This window comes from Amphiprion ocellaris, chromosome 8 (genome assembly GCF_022539595.1).
Source record: "Amphiprion ocellaris isolate individual 3 ecotype Okinawa chromosome 8, ASM2253959v1, whole genome shotgun sequence".
NCBI classification, from domain to species: Eukaryota; Metazoa; Chordata; class Actinopteri; family Pomacentridae; genus Amphiprion; species Amphiprion ocellaris.
The window spans coordinates 12,579,857-12,595,885 of NC_072773.1; the positions used below are offsets into that span (position 1 = coordinate 12,579,857).

The 16,029-nt window shown below is 39.2% G+C and overlaps 1 protein-coding gene across 5 annotated transcripts in view; it reads left to right on the forward strand.

The window, feature by feature from the left end:
* The window catches only part of ptpn11b (protein tyrosine phosphatase non-receptor type 11b), an 84,567-nt gene that overhangs the window by 12,407 nt on the left and 56,131 nt on the right, over positions 1 to 16,029 (forward strand). For all 5 annotated transcript variants that reach the window (XM_055012748.1, XM_023268426.3, XM_035947332.2 and 2 more), the window contains exons 2-3: positions 6,461 to 6,583; positions 15,276 to 15,470. In XM_055012748.1, the coding sequence (XP_054868723.1) occupies positions 6,461 to 6,583; positions 15,276 to 15,470 (318 nt within the window). The remainder of the gene's footprint in view (positions 1 to 6,460; positions 6,584 to 15,275; positions 15,471 to 16,029) is intronic.

Here is a 16,029-nt window from a genome sequence, read left to right on the forward strand (position 1 = left end):
TAATTTTATTGCAGATGAGGTTTGCAGCATAAGTGCCCATGATGGTCTATCAGTTTAAAACAGGTACTTTTGTTACATTAAAATCTCTCGACTTTTTGCTCAGCACACCCCGCTAGCCCTTTAATCCTGCTCTGTGGTTCTTCCCTCTGCTCTTGAGTCAGTCTGGGATTGCATGAAGAGACAGAACACACTGACACAGCTGAATCCAGCCAACAGCTGTGACAAGTTGTCCAAAATGCTGGCGCAACCTGCCTGCCAGGTAGCATGGAAAAAGTAAAAAAAGTGTATCAAACGGAGTTTAGACAGTAAGACAAATATTAGTTCAGGTTAATTTTTTCTCTGTTTACTGCACTTTATGAGATGTTAATTAATAATTATATAAACTATGTATGGTATTATTTTTGAAAGCATCGTTTCCAACTTATTTTGGTGCCCAAAAACATTTTCACTGTACTGTATATTGGTGTCATTACTGTTTGAAACTCATGATGATGACATCAGTCTGGCTTCAGTTTTTAGCACATGGAGTTTCTCATTTTAATTATAATGGTGCTACAATAGTTATTTGCTATTGAACTTTAAATAAAAATTGATCTATTGGTCATTTTGAGATGCAAAACATGAAGCATTTGGAAATTATTCTCCAGTTGTCAGGCTTCCTCCCACAGTCCAAACATTTTCTGAGGTTAATTGGTGATTCTAAATTGTCCATAGATGTGAATGTGAGTGTGATTGTTAGTCTCTATGTGTAGCCGTTTGATAGACTGGTGACCTGTCCAGGGTGTCTCCTGTCTTCATCCTAAGTCAGCTGAGATAGACTCCAACCCATAAGCAACCTTAATATGGATTAAGCGGTGTACAGATAATGGATGGATGGATGGATGGATTTTCTTTATAGTTTGGACACTTGTTGCACAAAATGTTGTACATGTGGATTCTACTTTTTTCCCCCAAATTTTATAAAATAAATATTCAATGAAATTCAGCTTTCATTTAATGCTTTTTTATGATTTGTGACACTATAAGTTTGTTTTGCTTGACTAAAGCCATTTTTGGCCCCCCTTCTGTCTATGGCTGTGCTGTTTCCATAGAGCTATAGGACTTTATTTTGCAGTGAAAAATTAACCACAGTGATAAAATGTGAGCAAAAACCAACTGCAGACAGCTGCTATGAAAGAATTATTTAGAATATATTTTGCATATTTAAAAAAATGACTGTAATTTAAAGAGAACATTGTTACTCCGCCAAGGAATGTGGCGAAGCTATGTGACGATCAGCATTCATTTGTCTGTGTGTTTGTCTGTTCGCAACTTTACTCAAAAACCGACTAACGGATTTGGAGGAGATTTTCAGGGAAGGTCAGAAATGACACAAGGACCAAGTGATTAGATTTTGTCAGTGATGCAAATTATAGTCTGGATCCACAGATTTGTTAAAGATTTCTGCATCATTGCGCAGCATCACTGTAACTTTGACTACAAGTGAACACTACGTCAGCTGCCTGATGATGATGATGATTACATGACTGCGATCCTACTACAAATCGACTGCTGCGCCCTACGAATGTTTTAAAGATTTGATACATCAGAAATCATACAACAACTCAGCAGCCTTGGTGGAGTACTGTGCTCTCTGACTGCTTTTCTTGTTATTATATTGTTGATGAATGGTGTCTGTTCTGATGTCATGTCAGTAGTATATTTTTTCACTGCTTCGGGACAGGATACTGTGCTGCATGTGGACATGCCTAGTATCTGCTGTGGCTTCACTTCGAGTGCTATAGATATTACATTTATCACTCTTTTCATGTTGAATCATTTCCTGTTTTTCTCCAAATGCTCAAAGCTCAAAATGCTCAAACATAATATCCCAATGACACTTTCAAAGATATTTTTAATGTCACAGCGATGGCCTTGTTCAATTCACCCTTTGTGCTTCCATATATTTATGACTAATCCCCTTGTAATCGCTGACAGTTTATCATTTGTAAAGTTCCTCCTATAATCTGCTCCCTTGGCTCGTGGAATGAGAGAAAGTGCAGCTGCTCGGTTTTGCCCTCTGGTGAGGTTGAGGGGGGGTCAGGTGCAGTCTGGGTCAGATGTCTCGGCTGGTGGGGGTGTGTTTGTTGTCAGCTCCAGTCCAGGGCTTTGCCTCAGTCTCATTTTTGTCATCACAGAGTCTTTGATCTCTCAGACAGGACTGCTACGGAATTAATCTTTCTATCAAATAAATATTACAATTTGTTGTTATACTGGATTAGTCCTTTGGGTTACATCCAACAGCAGAGCATCCTCAGTGACCACAAAGTTGTTGGTTTGTTGATATTTTCTCATTTCACATTCCCTTGCTCTGCAAACCAAAGTTTTCACACAGCTTCTGTCACACATTTGGCATCATTCCTGATTCTCCTGTGGTGTCTCTTCTCACTCCACCTGTCTCTCCTTTCACTCCTCTCATGTTTCCTCTCTGTCAAAGTCAAAACAGGTCAGGCTGCTTTGTGATTGACAAGCTGTTAGCGTCACTTTGATTCATCTGCTGAATGCAAAATAGTGACAGTTGCCTCATTTCTAAAACCATGCATGTCTGACATTTACATTTAGCTCCCAAAAAGCAATTCCAAACTTTTTAGATTTAGTTTTACAAAATGTCACTCTCGCTTTATTCAATCTGAATTGTCGCTCTGAAAAACAGAAGCAGCTGACAATAGCAATGTCAGGCTTAAATATCCATGTTACACAGAGTGATTATGTTTATGTACTTTTGTGAGTCACTGAAGAAATATATTAAAGTTGTTTGTCACATAACATGAGCTGATATTCAGACCTTTGAAAACAGCAGTGACCACAGAAGTGTTCTGATGTGTATTTGCTGTTCTGAGGTGACACAAGATCTGCTGAGCTGACACATGGGTCTTATTTTTATCTTACTGTCATGGGTTTGTGTCATACAGTGTACAAAAACAGAAACGCCTCAATGCTCACCCACTGTTAAAGCTTTCAGATATTATCTTCTCAGCATGAGCTTCAACAAGGCACTCTTGTGTCACACGCCGCCTACTCTCCACTGGGTTCTATCAATCAGTAATAAGCTCTTGAAAACTGTCGATGGCGGTGGTCGGTGGCTACGATTTAGAATGTGTGATTTCCATGAGTCATTTGGTCTATATGTCAGTCAGAAAAGTTTGTTTTTATGATCTTGATGATTCACATTTACAAGCACTTTCCTTGTCAAAATCTCTAATCAAGCATTATTGTAATACATGGATGATTCAAGATTCAAGACCTTTACTTATCACAATCACAAATATACATAGTATAATGCACAGTGAAATGCAATGAGTACCTGTTCCAGACCGAAACAATAATAATAATAAAAATTGAAAAACACACAAGAAATATATATACATATGTGTGTGTGTGTATATATATATATATATATACACACACACACACACATATATATATATTTCATATATATATATATATATATATATATATATATATATATATATATATATATATATATATATATATATATATATATATATATCAAGCTATAGAACTATTCTGGATGCCTTTTACCAGTGTTACACCATATGAGAAAGGTTTCAGCATTTCTTTCAAAGAAAAAGTCATTCTTTTCTAATAGAGTTGTTTAAGTCATCTGGTAAAAAATCCTTTATTTTTTTCATATCACAATATATACCCCAGAAAACAAGATATTACAATATAATTTTTTCCAACACCTTGTAGCCCTAAGTTTATGTTTGTAAATTGCAGCAGATTCTCACTGTGCTGGTAGGGAGCAAAAAGCACAAGGTTTTCAACAAATGAATCGTCTACAACCTTTCATAGTGTACCTAAATGTCTGGGCTATACTGTAACTGATCAGTATTTCAACACATACACAGTAATAGTCATTTATTATTACACTTTGCATTTTCCATTTCTGTATAAAGATATGCAATCTTGAGTAGAGATTTAAAAATGAATGAGTTTGTTAGCTTGCGCAAATCATTGACTATCATAGTTTGATGATATAACAGTCTAAGATGGTCTGCTAGAGCCAGATTTGTCAACACATGTTCATATCTGCACTGTAGTCAAAGACAGTTGACACACATCACTGATTTCCAACTAGCAGAATACTTCCCAGCTTCTAGCTGGCTTAAATCCAGAGAGCTGTCTTTAAAATGCCTCTGTGATGCCTCTGTGAAATTCTTTTTTAATTCCTGGATTCATAACACTGATTTGTAAAATGTTCAAATTACACATTTCTACAATCTAAAAATACAAAAAACCCAAAGTAGTATGTTTCCAATGTAAAACTGAAAAGCAGCAAATTGTCAAATTTGAGGTTCTGAAAAGGTCTGTGAAAGGTTTTGCAGTTCATTGTTCTGTTCGCACCACCAAATGAAAATGGGATTAAAACTTTCATCATCCATTATTTTCCAACTACTTCAAAAGTGTATATTTGTCTTTCAGTTTAATTTTAATTGTTCAGGTTTTGTCTGTTGCTTCAAAATAAAATTTTTGATCAAAAATTGAAAAACTTATTTTCTACTAAATTTCATTTTCTTTTTCTGTGTTTTGCAGAAAAAGAATTGTGATTGCACTGTATCATTAGTTTCCAGTGGAGTCCTTGGTCTCTGCCATCAGGCTAATAAATAAAAAAAACTAGAAAAGCACTCAGAGACCGCAGTGCTCCGCCAAGGCTGCTCAGTTGAGGCATCATTTCCGACAGATGAAATCTTTAATAAAAATTACCTTGCGCTGAGCACAGCCATGTGTTATGCATGTGCATGTTATGTATTTATACCGAATTGCGTGTAAATTACTCTTATAACGGTCTGTTGATCAGTTCATCACTTTGGCAAGCCTTTGTTTTGCTACTGTTAAAGTAACCATTCCCTCCGTGCTCTTATTTTGAAGACGTATTTTTAATGTTGTGGGCTTTTATTTTGTCACCATTCCAGCGGCATGGGAAGTGTTTATCTAAGAAGCGGTTTCTTGACATGACGAAGACGCTGCCGAAAAAAAAACTATTGAGCCCTGCTTAAACATGAGCTGTAAAACCACACAGTAACCAGACAGACTAATGTAGTCTTATAGTTTCTGCTCAACATTACAGCCTGTTACTGCAAGTGCCACTGTGTACAGACACTTGGTGTATGTCTGGCGTTTGTGAAAAATGAATAATTGATAAGTTGTGGAGTGGACTGGACAGGTCACAGTGTCAGACAATCCAGTAAGGGTGCACAAGCTGGATAATTGGTCAACATACCTTAGAAGTGGATGGGATAAATATTTGCCTGCAGTGTTTAGCAACTGGGGAAGTAACATGTAATTATTAGCTTTGGCTTTGCAGTACTGTAAACTTTGGTGTCCTTCCCTTTTAAACCAGAACAGGACATACAGTTTGTATGCGTTTAGTGATTCATAAAGAAAAAAATGTGGGTTTTTAATTGGGAGGAAAAAAGCACACTAACATACCACCGTAGTCATGATTACACCATAACGTATGTGAATGAATAAAAGAATAAATGTGATGGCATACAACTTTTAGCAGTTATAATTACTCCCCGTTAAGCCCTTTGCTTGCCTTTTTCAAACAAATCAATTTTGAAATAATGTTAGGCTACTGTTGTGTGACACAGTCCATGCTCAATTGCTTTTTAAGCTTTCGATTTATCTGTTGATGCAATGTTACCCTGAAGTGTCAGCTGATATAAGTAAACATGCTGATTTGAATGTGATTCAATGATTCATGAATTTTTGGTAAATTGTGATATGTAGGTATACTGGAACTGGAAAATATATCATTGGTCTCTTAGAAAGAAAGGGGTTAGAGTTAATGTTCATATGCAGAAAGTACTGATTGAGTGCATGAACAAACGTCACATCAACTGTGACACAGACCGTCAGTGTAGTGGAATCTACATGCCCTTTATGACCATTAGTCACGTAATGTAGATAAGCATTAAAGGTCAGCCTTCTTTGTGAAACAACAATTCATCTGTGCTCAAGTTGCAAACTGAAACTTTTCATGGCTGACAATAAATGACTGATCAGCAAAGGCCAGATCACTGTGGCTGAAATACTGTCAAACATTACAACTAGTCAGTCGTTCTCTGGAGTACAAAACCAGTGTTGCGGTCCAAACACTGACTGTACAGCACTTTTTGTTGTGAGAATTTATGATCCCACGTTTTGTCTATCATGACTGTTTGTTCTGTTTGAAATATGTCAAAATACTCTTTACTAATCTGCACATCAATAGAAAGATAAAACACTGCAGGCCCATCATAGACAGCGAGACTACAAAATGGACATCTTGGACTAAAATAGACTTTGTCACATTCTTAAGGCAAGATCATCTATGTCAGTTGTATATACACACATATGGGTGTGTAACTGACTTCTCTTTGATTCCCTCTTTATCTTGTTGGCAAATGTTTAGGTGGTTCCACCCCAACATAACCGGAATCGAGGCAGAGCAGCTTCTGTTGACCCGGGGCGTCCACGGCAGTTTTCTGGCCCGACCGAGCAAGAGTAATCCAGGGGATTTCACCCTCTCTGTCAGGTAACCTTGCCTACACTCACTTGCTTCCTTTTTATTTAAATTATGTTGTTCACCAGAAGCTCCGCTTTTTAACACCACTATTCTTGCTGCTTTAAAACTGAGAACAAACTAAACTCTGTTGCTGTTATTTTGAGAGGCTGACTGGGTGAAGATAGAAGCATTTAGCTGTTTTGGGAAAGTGACCATCATGGCATTTACATTTTAGATACTTTGCTAGTGATCAAATTGGCACTGATTTAAAGGTTATCAGCTATGCTTAGGCATAACTAGGCCTAAATACCCAGAGGAACAGAAAATACACTGAAACAAAACTCAGGACTGCAAACATCAGGCGCTCAATACCCTTAAAAAATTCTGCGACCATGGATCTAATCGATTTTCAGTCTTAGAATAATAATAATAGAGTGGCTGTGCTGGTTTCACAAAAGTAAAAAGTTTGCCACTCTGACATTCCTCCCTATAGGTCAAGCAAGTGACGCAACATTTTGTGTGCAGGTTAAAAGATGGCAGTTAAACAGAAGTTGTTTTGTGAGTGTTTCTATTAACATATCAGATAACACATTTGGAATGTGTGATTTTGAAACACTCGGGCAAAAAATAGCTATAAAATCTTAATTTTGGTCAGCAGGGTGGAGCTGAAGTGAGTTGAACAAGCACAGTCAAGTGTAACACACTTGAAAACTCATCAGTCACGCTTAATTTCTTCATATTTCTTTTAATTTCTTTAATTAAGGGCCCTGGTGTGAGGTGTGAAATTTCTGGTAAGTAGACTCAGCACTACATGCTGTGGTGATTACATAGAGCAGGAAACAAGCTTAGATAGAGGGAGAGAGAGTTTAAAGAGTGACTCTTCCTTGGCAACGGAGGCTTTTAAGAGATACATTAGTTGGCTAAGCTCCTGGAAGAAAGCCCAGACTGTGACTGTAACTGTAGCTGGCATGGTGACATGGGCATGGACAGGCCTGAGTATGTGAGAGAGACGAAGAATGAAACGGAGCAAGAAAGATGAAAGGAAGCAGGGTTGTTAAAGCGGTGGTATCTTTTAAATGATGTCAAAGAGTGAGAGACCTGTTCAGGGTTTGACCTTCGCTGCCTGTGGTTTGTGTCTGTGGCGCAGGGTGTCGTTAATCTCACACACCATCGGAAGGTTGGTGGAGTGAGTTGTAGCCACAGCTTGTGGTCTTGACAGATTCAAACACGCAAACACACGCTGAGGTCAAGTGGTCAGTGTGCAGATCTTCACCACCTGCTACGAAAGGTAGGTCACTTTGAAGTGAGAGCACGGAGGATCAAACAGAATTCACATTAAAGACAGTCTAGAAAGCTAACAACGAAAAACACAACCTTCCTCTTGCCAGACTGCCAATTTACCAACTTCAGGATCTCTGTCTACTTGTGCTTCTGTTGAATGTTGCTTTAGTATATACCGATGTCATAAGGTTTACTTTCTCTGGCTGCTGATTCCTTCAACATGGTTTTCATCCATCTATTATCTATACACTGCTTAATCTTCATTGGGGCAGCAATCACACTCGCATTCACACCTACGGACAATTTAGAATTACCAGTGGACCTCAGCATGTTTTCTGACTGTCTGAGGAAGCCAGAGAACCTGGATAAAACCCACGCATGCACAGGGAGAACATGCAAACTCCATGCAGAAAGATCCCAGGAAGGCGGGGACACAAACCTAGCTGCGAGGTGAAAGTGCTAACCACCAAGCCACTGTGCAGCCCACATGGCTTTCAGCTCTTTATTTTACTGCTAGCTGTCAATCACACCTTTGTGTTGGCAAAACGTTGCTACTAAATCTAAGATCACGTAAATACAGGTATTGACATAGTACCTGTTATAGCCATTGTTTTGGTTTTGCTGTAAAAAAGGATGAAATAAATGCCCCTGTGGAAGTTGTAAAGTAATTCCCTAAATAATACATGAAGTAAGAGAATTCTTACAGCTCTATTGATTGTGCTTTGCACCTTTTTTATAGATGTGATGTTTACATGTTTCTCAGTTGGGCTGGATGATAAAATGATAATGATATGTATCGACAATAGAACCTTCATTAATTCAGTATAATAGAGTGTTCCAGAGTTTCACTTAAACCTCCATGAAAACCGACAACAGAAACATATGTGGAGCTTCTAACCACTTTTCCCTTTCCTGCTGGTCTTTATAAAAATGTGTGTGTGTGTGTGTGTGTGTGTGTGTGTGTGTGTGTGTGTGTGTGTGTGTGTGTGTGTGTGTGGGTGTGGGTGTGTGTGTGTGTGTGTGTGTGTGTGGGTGTGTGTGGGTGTGTGTGTGTGTGTGGGTGTGTGTGTGTGTGTGTGTGTGTGTGTGTGTATATATAATTATTAAATTTTTTTAAATCAAAATCACAAACATTTTCTCATGCTGATTTTTCAGCTACATCGTTGAGCCCTAATTCTCTTCTGACCAAAGTAAGTAAACAGAATATAGCTGCTTGGAATGGCCATTATTGCTAATGACCAAAATTCTCGACAGTTACTGTAAATGTTCAGATTGTAATGGATGCTAGGGGAGTCCATTGCCCCTTTCGCTCTCTCTTATCTTCTGCTCCATGCATCTCCTTCTCTTATCTCCACCACGGCCCTTCATCTCTGGTCCACGAGGAGAACAGAAGAAGGAGGGGTTAGACAGAGCTGCTGCTCTGAAGTCTAAAACACTAATGAGAGCTTTTTGAGGATTTTGAAAATGTAATCAATTCAGAGTTTCATAAACTCAAAGTGGGAGAAAAAGAAAGTTTGACCCAGAAAAAGTCTGGCCATAATTTATATACAAGTGTAACTCTGGGAGCAGAGCAGTCTGGTCAAGTTTTCTCCATCATTTTTCATGCTCTTTATACACTTTAAAGACTCCAAGAGGAATTTAAGGGCAATCTTAAGAGAGAATTTTGCAGGGCAAAGTACCACAGAGAGCAAATGGATTTTCTCCCACTCTCTGTATTATATAATGCTAGCCTGCATTTGCTGAGTTGTGTTTCCACCAAAGCCAGAGTATTTATAGTTATCATTGTGCATGTCAGACTGTGAATCTTTACTGTGTTTGTAGTAGCTAAATATCTAAACTACATCCAGTAGTTATACAGTTATAAATGAAAGTATTGTCTCTCAGAAGATGCTAATCTCCATCCAGCCAACATCTATACACCGCTTAATCTTCATTAGGGTCGCGGGGAGGCTGGAGCCTATTCCAGCTGACTTAGGGTGAAGACAGGGGACACCCTGGACAGGTCACCAGTCTATCATGGTGCTACAGATGGAGACAAACAATCACACTCACATTCACACCTACGGACAATTTGGAATCACCAGTTAACCTCAGCATGTTTCTGGACTGTGGGAGGAAGCTGGAGAACCCAGAGAAAACCCAACAGAGAGTGCATGCAAACTCCATGCAGAAAGGAAGGGATGCAAACCGGGGATCTTCCAGCTGCGATGCGAAAGTGCTAACCACCAAGCCACTGTGCAGCTTTACATGCTGATCGATCATCTAAAGTTTTACATCAGTTTTAAAGGTGCATCCTTTGGGTTTAGGTTAAAATCCAAGTGTATCTGTCAGCAAAGATGCAAAGAGGAAATTAAAATAGAGGTCAAAACTTAATCAACAGGTGCAACTGTGTCCTCTAGAGAGTAGGTTCCATTATTCCATTATTCTGCACCATTCTCTGTAGCATTGTGTGGGCCTAAGCTGTATACTGATTGCTCACAATATTGACATCACCTGCCAAGTATCGTGCAAGTCTCTCTCTGCTGCCGGCACAGCTCTGACTTAACACAGGACCTGTGGTGGTGTCCTGTGATTGCTTGGGATTGAAACTAAGGGGATCACTGGTGGTTGGGTTAACACTTTGGACTCTTTGTCATGTTCATCGAGCTGTCCCTGAACAGTTTCCGTGGTGTGGTCAAGTGCATTGTCCTCCTGGGAGAAACCGCTGCCATGGGGGCTGTGCTTGGTCTGGTGGTGGTACGTGTCAAAACAACATCTACATGAATGCCGGGAACCAAGTTTTCCAAGTATTGTAACAAGATGATCAATGTGACACACTTGACCTGTCAGCGTTTAAATTTTGTGGCTGATGGGTGTATGGCTAAATTAGAACTGGAGCACAATGAAACATATGGTTTTAGCATGCAAGAATGTTGGGATATTTTCTTCACCATCCATACCGTCGTCATTTCTGCGCTAAAGAAAAAACTACACGTAGGACCTACACTTTCAGACTAATATATTCAGGTAAATTCCATTTATTTGCCAGTTTTTGCTATCTAAATGATACGACTGTGTGTCACCAAGTTAAAAAAACCAAGAATATTTCAGAAGTCTCCATAGTATGGGGTGCCTGATTGTACCATGTTGGACAGAGAACAGAGGGGAGATTTGCTCTGTTTTCAAAGGATAATCTTTACACACCCTGAACAATCTGTATTGTTTAAGTTTCTGAAATAACTAGAATTAGTTCAGATTATTTTCTCATACAAATATTAACATAACTTTAAATGCTCCGTAGGTGTGAATGCGAGTGTGATTATTTGTCTCTATATGTAGCCCTGTGATAGACTGGTGACCTGTTCAGGGTGTCCCCTGCCTTCACCATAAGTCAGTTGGGATTGACTCCAGCCCCCCTGTGACCATAATGAGGATTAACGGGTGTATAGATAATGAATGGATGGAAACATGAACATGCATGGCTTAGTTGATATTATACATACATGGCTTGCTCTTGTAGGACTGCCTTTAGGTGAATGAGGATGGCAGAGTTGCCCCTAAGGCAGAGGCTGAGGTGTCTTGCTGCCCACAGCAAAACACTTAGATTTATTTGTTTTTCTTATGTTGTTTTGCTCAAATTTTTGTCTAGTTTTTTAAAGATCGTTTACAGCCAGCCCAAACTCTCTGTGTTTTGTGTGGTGAACAGTGTAAATGAATCTGATTATTCCTGCCTCCATGTGTGTTTCCTCCACCACTCAGCCATCCCTTATAGGACAGTATGAGGGCTTTCTCAGGTTGTACTAAGTAAAAAACATTTTTGCTTGGTTTAACCTCAGGGCCAAGCAAGCAATAATTTATAGATTCTGAGGTTTGTATACTCATAAATATGTTTGAGCAATATATTTCTCAGTTGTCCAGGTTTGTGTCCTTCTTGTCAGTGTATTTGTTAGTTTAGCCACATTGATGTGAATACTGTTTACTTCTAAAATTCAGTATTTTGCTGTGGTTTGGCCAGAATCTTGATCATTTTTGACACATATTACTGCACACAGATGTAATCTGTTTGCTGCTATGGCTGTTAAGCAGCAGCAAAATAACAATGCTGAGATCAGACAGACAGGTGCTGTGAAGGACTATGTGACTTTTTGTGCTTGTGCTCAATTGGTCCTGTCGATGCAAACTAGTTCATAGCATGACCAAGGACACAACTGCTTGTATTTGCTGCATTTGTTTTTCCACTAAAGTAGGATGGCATTTCAGTGTGAAATTAAATACATTGGTACTGACAGGCCTGAATTTCAATGCATATCCCAAGAATATAGTGTATTTACACTGTAGTTTTCTTCCTGTCATGATGAAAACATAATCACTGTAAATGGCACAATGTATCAGAGGAGCTAACTGACAGCACATGCTCTAAAGGTCAAACCCATGCATCAGCATTAACATGTGACCATGATATTCATGGACAGGATCCCAAGTCACTGCTGGGGTGAGGATAGTCTCCAGTTTGGGAACCTCAAAGAGGCGTTTCTGCTTTTTGCACTTTTTTGACCTTCAGAACTCACTTTGCAGCTGAGTGTGAAGCAGCTGTGATGAGAGTCAGCACCTCTAAGTCTGAGGCCATGGTTCTCTTCCAGAAACCGCTGGAATGTTCCCTCTGGGTTGGGGGTATCTTAGAATCTACAACAGATAGGAAAGTGGTCATTGTCATGAAATCTGTGTGATCACTGAAAGAATGAGATCAGGGATACAAGTATCTGAAAAGGTTTCCTTGGTAAGGTGTCTGGACCTGAGAGACAGACTGAGAAACTCCCAAGGTAGAGGTGCTGCTTTTCCACATCAGAATAAGCCAGCTGGGGTGGGTTGGGCATCTGATTGGGATGCCTTCTTGTCACCTTCTTTTAGAGGTTTTTGGGCACACCTAACTGAAAGGAGACCCTGGGGTTGACCCAGAACTTGCTGAAAAGATTACGTAACTAGAAACGCATTCGGAGAGCGCAGTACTCCGCCAAGGCTGCTCAGTCACTGTATCATTTCCGACAGCTGAAATCTTTAAAAAAGAATTGTGGATCCAGACTATAGACCGCATCACTGCCAAAATCTAATCACTTGGTCCTTGTGTCATTTCTGACCTTCCCTGAAAATTTCATCCAAGTCCGTCAATCCGTTATTGAGTAATATTGCAAACAAACAAGACAGACAGACAAACCAACGCCGAACCAGCTGCTGCCACCACAATGGAATATGTTGGATGTTCTTTAAATCATACAACACGGGATGAAGACTGATTAAAAAAAAATAGTGTGCCACAGACAATGTGAGCTTCAGTGCACAGAATAGCCACAGACAGGTGTATGTGCATTTTGACAAATGGCGAAGCAAACTGGTTGCTTCACAATGACACAGTTAAATGACAAACTACAGATCCAGTTTTCCAGACACCAAGTCAAATTTGTATGTATTTGTATATATGTTCTTCAGCGGCAGCAGTAACACTAGTTTACATTAAGAATCGGTGATATTGAAGTTTGTTAGGCCATGATTTTATTTATGAGTACACCTGTACGTGAGCAACTGTGCCTGGCACATCGAGGGTACAGAATGGACAAAAACTTTGGCACCCACTCGCCAGTCGAACACACAGCTGTTGTGCTGACTGTTGCTGGCTCAACGAGCATCATTCTGAATTTTCGTTTTTAATATATTGGGATGTGTCGCTGTGACTTGCCATGGTACCCCTAATAAATTATTCATTATATCAACGAATGACTGTTTCAGTTATCACTCAAGAGTCATATATCGACAATGGCATCTAGATACAGTCGTCAATTTACTCTTTTTCACAAAACACAGAAAATCGTATTAAGTAGTCTGTCCTGTATTGGAATTGACAGCAGTAATGCTGTCCTTCCTGCCTGCATTTGAACTGTAAAGAAGACTGCCATGTTGTAATAAACCCAATATGTAATAAAGGTTATCAATATCTCAAAGTGGGAGAGTAGGGAAGTGAATGAAAATCTAATAGGATGTGTTTGGCTCATTCCAGAGTTAATGGTGTTAAACTCAGAGAGAAAGAGGGGCTTTGGCCTGAGAGTTGAGGAGGGGCTTGTAACGGGGCCATAGACCTGTGGCAGCCGGCCAACAGCCACTAATAGAGCCATAAAGCAATTACCAGGAAATGCTGAGAAAGGGGGGGATGGAGGGCGAGAGAGAGAGAGATGGAGTATGGGGCAGATAAATGCAAGAATGGAGGAGAGGATTGACAGTATCCTGAGTGGGAGGATGGAAAGAAAGAACGAAAAAAGGAATGTGAAATTAATTAGAACAACAAGAAAAGTGATGGAGGAAAATAGGATTTGTGTCATTTGATATGACCATTAGCTGATAATCAGTTTGAGAAAGAAAGGAAGCTGTTATATCTCACCCTGCAGATCAGATAGCATTGACGGCCTGGCTAACTCCCCTATGGTCCCGAAATCCGTTGTGCGTGTGTTTGTGTGTTGTCATACTTAATATATTTACAGAATGTTTTGTTTATCTCGGCTGAAGAAAAATGTTGGACAAAGTCACAGGAAAATAGAAACTGGAAAAGGAGATTTGCATTGTAAAAATATATTCAGAAATTGAGCTGTTTAGCTGCTCCCCTCCTTCCTTTGCTCCCAGGCAGATATTTTATAGATTAGAACTGTATGTGATCGTGTGTGTGTGTCAGTGTGTGTTCACATTCATGTACATCTATTCAAACCAGCCAGAGGACTTTGAATATGCAAAGTGGTACCAAATGTATTCTAGCTGCTTTTCTCTTCTACTGTACTGCAATCATGTTACTCTGAATACATTAGATATGAAAACTACAGAGTATTACAAAAACGATAATCCCTTGTTGTGAAGATTTGTGCTGTTTTGTTTATAGAAGACAAAGTGAAAAATAATCTGTTTGTGATGGAATACAATGTAGATTTTTCTTTCCTGTAATAGCTTGTGGCTCATTTATAATTCCCCACATTGAAAAATAGTAAATTATTTTATTATATTCATCGTTCTAAATTTACTTTACTGTATTAAATTTAACAAGATGTGGAGTATTGCTTGACAGTTGAAATGATGTCATCTGATCTGTATATGCTTTAACGTGGTTGGAAGAAAATGAGGTTCAAAGCCTTAAAATGGGAGCAGGTGCCTTGAATCGACTGGACATGTTTGTAGTGTATATACATTTATGCTCTGTGAGTGTGGGTGGAAAAGTCTTGATTTTCTTTGTGTGAACATGTACTGTATGGGTATGTGTGTGGGTGGCTGTTTGTGTTTTAGCAGTTGAATTTCTGCAGGGTACCAGTGAAAAGAAAAAAAAAACAGAACAGAAAATGCCTCCACATCATCATGTTTACATGCATGATGAATAATCTGGTGACTGAATTCCCTATGTGTTTTATTTTTTCTTTCTTTTTTTCCTGCTTAGGCGTAACGATGAGGTGACCCACATTAAGATTCAGAACTCAGGCGACTACTATGACCTGTACGGAGGCGAGAAGTTCGCCACGCTGGCCGAGCTGGTGCAGTATTACACCGAACAACAGGATCTCCTGCGAGAGAGGAATGGCCATGTCATCGAGCTCAAGTATCCACTCAACTGCAAGGACCCCACCTCTGAGAGGTGCTGATAAACTTCCACACTAACACCCACACTTGCTAACAGGCTAACATTTACATACAGCTCAGCACTGTGTGGATAACACCAGACAGACACAAATATACATATAAACTTATCTGAGGTCAGCTTGACATGATTTATTCAAACTCATTACAACTATATAAAAATTTATTCCTGACCCCAGACATGTATTATTATTCTAGTAGCTTCAGGGTGTAAGACTGTAAAGTCTCATCCTGCAGTGAGAAGCAGCTAAACCACCTAAGAGCGACTTGTGTTTTCACAGCAGCTATGGTCTTAATTCAATTTGTTGTGCATAAAATGTCTTATATTTACTGCTAATTTCAGTATCTTTAACCTATCCTGTAAAGATTTCAGCAAAGAACTTTACTAAAAATCAGTGGAGGAACAACTGAATCCAGATCTGGCAAATAATTTATATAATTATGGTTTTGATGTTTAACTCTCCATTTGTATGGATTGTGATAGAAAAAGGAAAAATTTGAAAAGCAAAAACATTGGTAAAAGTCATGTCAGCTCTGTCTGTCTTCACTGACTCCAC